This window comes from Natrix helvetica (genome assembly GCF_964273705.1).
Source record: "Natrix helvetica genome assembly, chromosome: 1".
Classification (NCBI taxonomy): domain Eukaryota; kingdom Metazoa; phylum Chordata; class Lepidosauria; order Squamata; family Natricidae; genus Natrix; species Natrix helvetica.
The window spans coordinates 372194157-372204540 of NC_138548.1; the positions used below are offsets into that span (position 1 = coordinate 372194157).

General features: G+C 45.0%; 1 protein-coding gene across 1 annotated transcript; it reads right to left on the reverse strand.

Annotated features, from left to right (window-relative positions):
- Window positions 1-1957: 1957 nt before the first annotated feature.
- Window positions 1958-9312, reverse strand: LOC309391778 (uncharacterized protein). The gene is made up of 6 exons (XM_081952506.1): window positions 9027-9312; window positions 8711-8831; window positions 7887-7969; window positions 6061-6187; window positions 5695-5858; window positions 1958-5142 (listed from the first exon to the last, which is right to left on the reverse strand). The coding sequence occupies exons 2-6, from the start codon at window positions 8808-8810 to the stop codon at window positions 3739-3741; spliced, it is 1878 nt and encodes a 625-aa protein (XP_081808632.1). The 5' UTR covers window positions 8811-8831; window positions 9027-9312; the 3' UTR covers window positions 1958-3738.
- Between the last annotated feature and the right edge of the window lie 1072 nt (window positions 9313-10384).

Genomic DNA, 10384 nt, shown 5'->3' on the forward strand with positions numbered 1-10384 from the left:
AAGAGGGAGGGGTGTCAACCTATTCTCCAAAGCCCCCGGAGGCAGGACAAGGAACTGCATGGAAACTCATCAAGGAGAGAAGCAGCCTAGAACTAGGGAGAAATTTCCTGACACTGAGAACAGTGAACCAGTGGAAGGGTTTCCCTTCAGAGGCTGTGGGAGCTCCATCCCTGGTGGCTTTTAATCAGAGACGTTCGTCTGAAATGATATTGGGTCTCCTGCTTGATCAGGGCGTCTGTACAGAAGACCTGCAAGGACCCTCCCAGCTCTGTCCCAAACCCTCCAGTGACGGGAGCAGCCACAACCTCTGGAGGGAAGCCATTCCCCAAGAATCCACCTTCACTTGCAAGGAGGCTTTTTCGATCTTCCCACCAGGAGGAAAATTGCAAAAAGTGGGCTTAAATCTGGGGAGGGAAGGAACCCGCAGCAGCAGCAGCTGAGATGCTTCAGCCCAGTTGCTTCTTTGCTTCCAGGCCGTGGAGGAAACCAAACAGCCCGACTTACTCCAGGACTCACCTTCCGGCTGCTGCTTCGGAGCAAAAAAACCGCTCTACACACCACTCTCCTCCCACGAGTGACCCGGAAGAGGAAGTTCAGCTGCCCCACAGGTGCTTTTTTTTCAAAAGGCAACTGGACTGTCTTTCTTCTACTCTTCCCGTCGCTTGCCAACCTTTCTAGCAACTCTGTACTCGATGGTTTTAACTCCTTTAAGCTCAACCACAGGCGTTCTCCGCTTTCTAGGCAGAGGTGTTGCCTGTTTGAGCACCATCCCCAGATAGGAGGCAGAAGAAAAAAAACACCCTCTCCAGTTTCTACCTGTTGGAAGAGAAACTGTTTCCGGTCCGTTCCCAGCCGGGAGTCACCACCGAGGCTAAAAGAAAGTTTGGTGAAGCCTGGAAGTTATGAGTTTTATTGAAGAAAAAGGAACGGGAAGGATGAGACGCAGCTGTGTCGTTCCCGGGTCTGCAGCACCCCGTATAGAGTTTGGTTTTCCCTTTGACACAATTTTTCTTGCCTCAGGCTATTGTGTAAAATTCAGTCAAGGTCCTTTCCAACTGTTATTCTATGCTATTCTATTCTAATGCTATCCCCAATAAATGCAGAACCATTTATTTCTCCATAACAGAGCCCCATTAACCATACCACTTTGAAGCAGAAGAAAACTTTTGAACTAGGAAATATTTAATATTTAACCATTTAAAAGGCCTGAGCTAGAAAATATTTAACTATTTAAAAGGTCTGAGCGGGGAAATATTTAATCCCTCCATTTAAAAGTACCCATATATGAAGTTCAGAAGAAAAACTACTTATACGCAGTACAGATAGTCCTTCACTTACACCATTTTGTTTAGTTCAGTTACAACTGCAATTTACAAAAAGTGATTTACGACCGTTATTTGCACTTATCCCCATGGTCACGTGATCAAAATTCAGACCCTTGGGAACTGACTCACATTTATGACCGTTGTAGTGTGCTGGGGTCATGTGATCACCTCTTGCGACCGTCTGACAAGTAACATCAACGGGAAAAACTAGATTCACTCAACACCCGTGTTGCTAATTTAACAACTGTGGTGTTTCACTTAACAACTGTGGCAAGGTCACAAAATGGAGCAAATTTCACTTAACGTGACTGACTTAACAACAAAAATTTTGGCCTCAATTGTTGTAAGTCGAGGACAAACTATTTCTCCTATCGTAAAACAGTTCCAAGCCTAACAGAGCATGCTTGAAGTCTGCAGAGAGAAGGTTCCTGGCGTATTCCCCATTTCCTCCCCAAGAATTTCTCTTGCCATCTGGTTGAAAGAAGGAAGGAGATCCTTCTGGACTCAAAAGGCACTTTTGGTTTTCCTTACCTTTCCTGCTCCAGCCGCCTTACCATGTTCTCGCGCCTCCAATTGAACACATTGGGATTGTAAGCAACAACTTTATTGTGTAGAAAAAGTAACACAAGGAAATCTCCCTCAAAGCCTTTATACCCCACCAACGTCCACTGGAGAGTTTTACACAGCATTTGCCACACAGTTTACGAGTCAGAAGGAATTTTCTCATCTCCCTTTACAGTAATTTCTGCCTCTTTTACACTAACATCTTAGCCTTCCTGCATACCAGTATATGTAATACAGAGCCCACCCAAGCTATTTATCCTGTGTACAGAGAGAAACCTCATCAGTTTTCTAATTTTTTTCTAAATGGAACGTCAGCAGTAATATAGCATAGCTTTCGATGATACTTCCTATTTCCAGCATACTTCTTCTTTTTTGAGGTGTTCAAAACTCTCCTATTTGTGCCTTTTGCCTTCTCCCATAGTACATTTTGAGTTTTAAACTTTTTATTTAGAAGATTCAGGGGTCTCGTAATGCTTAGAATCCTTTTCTTGAAGACCAAGGAAATATTGACCATAATTCTTTCTCCCTTTTCAGTCTAAAGACTTTGCAGCAGGAAGGCACTATAAATAACAACAGACCATAATTCCATAAATCTAGGCCAAGGACCGCCAAACTTGGCAACTTTAAGACATGTGGACTTCAACTCCAAGAATTCTCCAGCAAGTAAAGGAACTTTGTTTTTAAGCATGGCGAGCTAAGGAATTCTGGGGGTTTGAAGTGCACAAGTCAAAAAAGGACCAAGATTCACCGCTCCTGATTAGACTCTGGCCTTCCAATTGTCAAAGATCTGTTGTGCATCTGGCCTTTCCCCCTGAGAAATCTGAGCCTTCTCCAAGGAATCTTAGGCCTCTTCGCCACTTCCCCCTTTTGAGATTTTAAAGCAAGGAACTATTCACCATAATTCCTTCTCCATTTCCAGGGTGTTGAACATCAAAAGACTTTACAGTAGGAAGGCACTAGAAACAGCTACAGACTATAATTCCACACGTCTAATCCAGGGCTCTCCAAACTTGGCAACTTTAAGACTTGTAGACTTCAACTCCCAGAATCCCCTAGCCAGCATGGTAAGAGGAATTCTGGGAATTGAAGTCCAAAAGTTGCCAGGTTTGGAGACCCAAAACCCACCGATTTTGATGTTATGACATTCCTTCCCTATGTTTTCCAACATGGGTTTCAGACTCACTTAACAACTGTCTTGTTTAGCAATGGAAATTTTGGGCTTTAATTGTGGTCATAAGTCAAGGGCTGCCTGTATATTCTACAGCTGGTTCCCTAAATTGTCCAATTTGCTGACCAAAAACAGCCTATATCTGAACTGTATAAACGTAGCCTTTTAAACTACTGTGTAAGTTTGGGCATTAATTAAAAACAACATAATATCATATCTCAGACTAGAAATCGGTTAAACACAACCAATGTTAGGTGGTGCAGTTGCAGTGCCATCCCTCCACTTATTACTTTTGACAAAACTCTGGAGTCTCGTATTGGTTCAATAGTTCGTTCTCTTCCGTCCCTTTGTCCCAGCGAAGTGCTAACCGAAGATCCCATTTCTCTTTGTTCTGGCGTGACTTTCTCCACATGGGTGTAGTTGTAGATCCACTGTTGATTCCTTCCAACATTAGGGAAATATGGGTGGGCATCAATACCAGTTCTGCACCTCACCACTTAGTTTGCCATGTTTCCTCCTGAAATATCTCACCATCTTCCCAATGCGATGTCTAAGCCAGCTTTCTGCACTCTAACGTTGCCTGAATGTCTAATCCCAGAGGTGCTTTTTTCAGGTGAACAGGTGCGGGGCGTGTGAGGCACATCCCCCTGCCCCATCCTAGCTTGATTTTTACGCCTTACATCATCTTTTCATACTGTGGGTCTTCTTATGGTAATTAAAGACAACCTTGGTTCTGAATTTCTTTCCACACTCCACACACTGATATGGCTTCTCCCCTGTGTGGATTCTCTTATGCAGCATAAGATTTCTCCCGTCTTTGAAACACTTTCCACAGTCGATGCATTTAAACGGCTTCTCTCCTGTGTGGATACTATTGTGGTAGGTAAGCTGGGCACTCTCGCTAAAACATTTTCCACACTCCAGGCATTTGTAGGATTTCTTCCCTGAGTGAAGCCTTCTATGGCTCCTGAGTGAATTATTGTGCCTAAAGCTTTTTCCGCACTCGTGACATGTATACGGTTTCTCCCCAGTGTGGATCCTATTGTGACTACGAAGATAACCACTTCTTCTGAAACTCATGCCGCATTCCGTGCATTTAAAGGGTTTCTCCCCCGTGTGAATCCTTTTATGGATCGTCAGTTCTCCAGAATCACTGAAGCATTTTCCACACTGCTGGCACTGATATGGTTTCTCCCCAGTGTGGGTTCTGCTATGTACGATATAGCCATTTTTTGCACTGAAGCTCTTTCCACACGTGCGGCATTCATATGGTTTCTCCCCACTGTGAAGCCTTTTGTGGGAAGTGAGGGACCACAAACTGGTGAAGCATTTGTCACAGTCAGTGCACTTATAAGGCTTTTCACCCGTGTGGGTCCTTTTATGGATATTAACATGACTTTTTTGACTGAAGCACTTCCCACACTCGGTACATGGATACGGTTTCTCTCCACTGTGGATACTTCTATGGGAAGTTAAGTGGCTGGATTTATGGAAGCTCTTTCCACACTCCAGGCATTTGTATGGCTTCTCCCCTGTGTGGGTCCGTTTGTGGGCATTAAAGCTGCTAGAATTGGCAAAGCACTTTCCACACTGCAGGCATTGAAAGGGCTTCTGCCCTGTGTGGATTCTGTGGTGGGCAGTAAGATGACCAGATAAACGGAAGCTCTTTCCACACTCCATGCATTGAAATGGTTTTTCCCCCGTGTGGATCCTCTTGTGTGACTTAAGATGAACTTTTTGACTGAAATTCTTTCCACAGTCCAGGCATTTATAAGGTTTCTCCCCTTTATGCATCCTATTATGTTTACTTAACGTATCACGTCTGTTGAAGTTTTTTCCACACTCCAAGCATTCATAGGGCTTCTCCCCTGTGTGAATCCTGTTATGGTGAATAAAGGCACTGGAGGTCCTGAAGCATTTCCCACATTCTGTGCATTTATACGGCTTCTCTCCGGTATGGATCCTCTTATGTAAATTGAAGTTGCCTTTTTGTGCAAAGCTCTTTCCGCACACAATGCAATGATATGGCTTTTCCCCTGTATGGATCCTATTATGGTAAGTGAGGTCACTTGCAGAGCGGAAGCTCTTCCCACATTCCAGGCATTTACATGGTTTATTCCCAGTGGGGCTCTTTTTCTGGGAATTCAGTCCCTTGCTCGGAGTAAACCTCATTCTGCCCTCCCTGCGTTTATACAACCTCTCCTCTCTGTGGATGCTTTGATGGGATGTAAGGGAGGCGCTGTTTCTGAAGGTCTTTCCGCAGGTGATGCATTGATGCTGCTTCGTCTCTTCGTGGACCCTCTTATGTGAAATGAGATGGCTTTTCTGCCTGAAGGTCCTTCCACAATCCAGACATTTGTGTGGATCCTCAGCTTTGTGAGTCTTTTTATGCAATGCAAGAGAGCGGCTTGTACTGAAGCTTTCTGCACACTCCATACATTTGTACATTTTTCCTCCTCCTTGTATTCTTTCATGTAAAGGAGGATGAAGGGTCCTTTTGGAGTATTGCCTGCTTTCATCCTGTTTCTCTCCAGAAGGGCTTTCACAACAGTCACATAATCCAGATTCAACTCTGAATATTTTCCCACACCTTAAACACACTTCTTTTTCTTGGCAATCATCTGCGTCCAATAAGACATTGGTATCTGCACAAGGTATACCAGAGCAATTCCCCAGCTCAACCGTTAACAGGTTTTCCTCAGAACTTTGCTTTCCATCCATATTTTCTCCAACTTCCCTTTTCTCTTTTGGCAAAGGTGCTGCTGCCTCTTGGCCAGAATCCTCCATCTCCCATCCGTCACCTGCTTGCAACAGAAAAAAGAAAAGAAAAGTTAATACAAACTTGGGTGCAAAAGGGATCAAGTACCATTGCTGTATTTGAATAGTTATCAATATTCTTCCAAACTCCCATTTGTCCAAAACATTGCCCTGTGCTTGTTATTAAGTTGATATAAGATTTGACCTTTGGCTACTAAATGTAGATATCCTAAGAGATTCCCTTACCTAAGGAGGCCATGTTCCTCTTGTTTTCCAGCATGACCTCTTGGTATAAGGCCTTTTGCTTAGAATCCAGCAGGGTCCACTCCTCCACGGAGAAAAACACAGCTATATCCTCAAGCGCTACCAATTCCTGACACAGGGAGAAGGAAAAAAATATTATATCTTTCATGTATATTCCTAACAATTAACACTTCAGTGAATTACATGCGAGTGGTTCCCATCTTCAAAAAAGGAAAAAAAATAGATCCAGGAAACTACAGACCTATCAGTCTGATCTCAATACCAGGAAAGATTCTGGAAAAGATAATCATGCAATGAATTAGCGAACACCTAGAAGCAAACAAAGTAATAGCCAAAAGCCAACATGGGTTTGTCAAAAACAGATCATACCAGACTAATCTTATTGCATTCTTTGTCAAAGTGATAAAATTAGTGGACCAGATGAATGCCATCGATATAGTTTACTTGGACTTCAGTAAGGCATTTGATAAGGTAGACCATAACCTACTACTAGATAAAGTAGAAGAATGTGGGTTGGACAGCATCACCACCAGATGGATTCATAACTGGCTGACCAACCGCACTCAATGTGTAGTTCTCAATGGAACTGCATCTACATGGAGGGAAGTATGCAGTGGAGTACCCCAAGGCTCTGTTTTAGGCCCAGTACTCTTCAACATCTTCATCAATGATTTGGATGAGGGAATAAATGGGGAACTCATCAAATTTGCAGATGACACCAAGCTGGCAGGAATAGCCAACACTCCAGAAGATAGGCTTAAGATACAGAAGGATCTTGACAAACTTGAACATTGGGCACTATCTAATAAAATGAAATTCAATGGTGAAAAGAGTAAGGCTCTACATTTAGGCAACAAAAACGAAATGCACAGGTACAGTACAGGTGATACTTTGCTCAACAGTAGTAACTGTGAAAGGGATCTTGGAGTCCTAGTGGATAACCATTTAAATATGAGCCAGCTGTGTGCAGCAGCTGCCAAAAAAGCCAACACAGTTCTAGGCTGCATAAACAGAGGGATAGAATCAATATCACGTGAAGTGTTAATACCACTTTATAATGCCTTGGTAAGGCCCCACTTGGAATACTGCATTCAGTTTTGGTCACCACGATGTAAAAAAGATGTGGAAACTCTAGAAAGAGTGCAGAGAAGAGCAACAAAGATGATTAGGGGACTGGAGACTAAAACATATGAAGAACGGTTGCAGGAACTGGGTATGTTTAGCTTAAGAGAAAGAAGGACTAGGGGAGACATGATAGCAGTGTTCCAATATCTCAGGGGTTGCCACAAAGAAGAGGGAGTCAAACTATTCTCCAAGGCACCTGAGGGTAGAACAAGAAGCAATGGGTGGAAACTAATCAAGGAGAGAAGCAACTTAGAACTGAGGAGAAACTTAGAACAATTAATCAGTGGAACATCTTGACTCCAGAAGTTGTGAAAGCCCCAACACTGGAAGAGAATGTTGGATAACCATTTGTCTGAAGTGGTGTAGGGTTTCCTGCCAAGGCAGGGGGTTGGACCTCCAAGGTCCCTTCCAACTCTGCTATTGTATTATTAATCATGAAGAAAGGCAACCTGGAATTCAGGAGAAACTTCCTGACAGTGAGAACAATTAACTAATGGAACAGTTTGCCTTCAGAAGTTGTGGGCAGGAGGTTTGTAAGGAGAGACTGGACACCCACATGTCTGAAAAGGTATAGGGTCTCCTGCTTGAAACAGGGGGATGGACTAGAAGACCTCCAAGATCCCTTCCAATTGTGTTATTGGGAGATTGGCACATCTGGGGAGGGGAGGGGAGAATCCTCCTACCTTCATTGGAAGTTCAACTGCTGTTAATCCTCCACTACAAAGACCTGAGGATCCGGGAGATGAAGACGAGGCCATGGGAATGTCTAGGAGTGGGGAAAAAACAGCAAGGGAATAATTTGCTATCAAACATCCAAAGGATATTCCTGAGCATACAGTGTAGAAAGCTGATTTTATCCCATTTCCAGGCTAACCAGGGAACCCCTTTATGTGAGTCCCTTGAAGCCACAGCAACTATACATAGAAGCTCACCCTGGGTGAGGGGAAAAGGGAAAGTTGTGGAAGGATCAGAGGTTGGATTCAGAGGCAGCTCTCTGGGCCATGAATGTATGCATCAAAAGACCAACTCTGTTATTCTATATTTCTATAATGTACACCTTCCCTTATCAGACAGTCAAGGAAGACTACAGAAACGCTATTTTCACAGCAGGGGCTTTGCCTTTTGCAATAGCCTACGGCAGAAGTGGGAGACTACAGCCCTTTTCATGACCAATGGACTGCAACTCCCAGAATACCTGAACTAGCTGGCTGAGTAATTCTGGGAGTTGAAGTCCACTAGTCTTAAATGGGCCCTAATTCCCTACCCCTGACCTGCATCAATGTTTCCCAATCTTGGGAGCTGTAAGATATGTGGACATCAACACTCATGGGGAATTCTGACAGTTGAAGCCCAAACGTCATAACGTGGCCCGAAGGAAAAGGGCGATACCTTTTTAAATGCACCCAAGACTTTAAAAAACGCAGTTAAATTGAACAATGGAAACGAACTCCGGGAAGAAAGAAATGAGGGCAAAGAGATTCAAGGGCATCAGAAGGAGCCTTTTTACCCGATGCTCCCTCCGGAGGAGGCTCGTCCAGAGCAACTCCCCGAAACAGCAGCTCCTGGGAGGGATCGCCCCCTTTTCTCCCCGCCGGTTTCGCAGCCATTGAGCTCCAAGCCTCCCGGATCTGAAACAGAGCAGAGCAAAGGAAGTGACGGGAAACGATCAGGAAGGGCCAGCAAAAAAAATCATCTCCAAAAGGAGAAAATGGGGGATGCAGGAGCGATTTGAGCAGCGCCCCAATGAGCTGCATTGAAAGTCTCCCATCCAAGCAATTCCCTAGATGGGAAGAAGGAAGGGAAGGAGGGAGGGAGCTTCTTACCAGGCGCCCTCAAGGAAAGGCGTCTCGGTTCCTCGTTCCAAGAAACGCGCGCAGGAAAAGATCCGCTTTCCTCGCAGCCCTGTGAGCTAAGCTCCCTTCCTTCCCGGCCACTCACGAGGATCCCGCTCCCCGGAACCCCCCCCCCCCCAGCCAAAAGTATCCGGAGCCTAAGCTGGAAGCGCTTATAGCTCCTCCCCTCTCTGTCCAGCTCCTCCCATTCTCCAAAGGGCCGAGAGCGTCGTCCACTCGGGGGTCCCCCTGCTTGCTCCTCCCTCCCTCCCTCCCCGGGTCCGGTGTGGGATGGTCAGCTGGGCAGCGAGTCCATTGCTTCTTTGCCTCAAGCAGCCAGAGAAACGGTGTGTGTGTGTGTGTGGAGGGAGGGGACGAAGCCCAGGGAGGGGAAGAGGAGAGGGAATTGCCCTTTAAAAGAATAACAGAGTTGGGAGGACCTTGAAGGTCTTCTAGTCCAACCCCGAGTCAGCCAGAGAAACGGAAGAGAGGGAGGGGATGAAGCCCAGTTATTGGACAAGGGACGGAGGTTGCTTTATTCACTGATCCTAACAGGGCAGCCCTCAACTTCCAGCATATCTCCTAAAACAGGGGTGTCCAAACTTGAGAACTTTAAGACTTGTGGACTTCAACTTCCAGAATTCCCCAGCCAGCCATGCTGGCTGGGGAATTCTGGGAATTGAAATCCACAAGTCTTAAAGTTCTCAAGTTTGGACACCCCTGTCCTAAAATGACTAAGAATTGCTGGAAGAAATGTCCTTCTGGGTTCACTTCCAAGTGGGGGAAAAGACACCGGAAACATGGAGGCTGCTTGGAAGGATGGTTTAATGATGGACAGGATCGCATGGCTTGATCTCCTGAGCAGAAAAGGGGGATCACATGCTTTAAGATGTTGGGTGAAGAAGAAAAAAAGAGAGAGAGAGAGATGCTGAAAGTCCCTGGTTTTATGCCCTCTCTGAGCTTTAAATCTGTGCTTGTATTCTGATGGGTTGTCAGATTCCCATGGGGCCATGCAGGGGTACTTTTGCAGGCTGTGTTTTGAGTCCAAGTTTGATTGAGCATTACCTCTTCCCAGGTGCCCTGTGGTGAGATGGGTAAAGGGCTAAATACTATCATGCCTTAATCTCATCATCCTGGAGCGGAAGAGGGGAGAACTTTGTTATGTAGAATAGACTAGCTTGGGCATTTTAATGGCCCATTGACACAAGTGGGGGGGCTATTAAGAGTGAGTCTGTTTCCTGCCTAAAAACATGTTTCCCCATTTCTTATCCAGGGAAATATAATATTCTGCCTTTTCAACATTTCCCACAATATTTCATTTTTTTCTAGGAGAGGGGTGGGTGCCAACT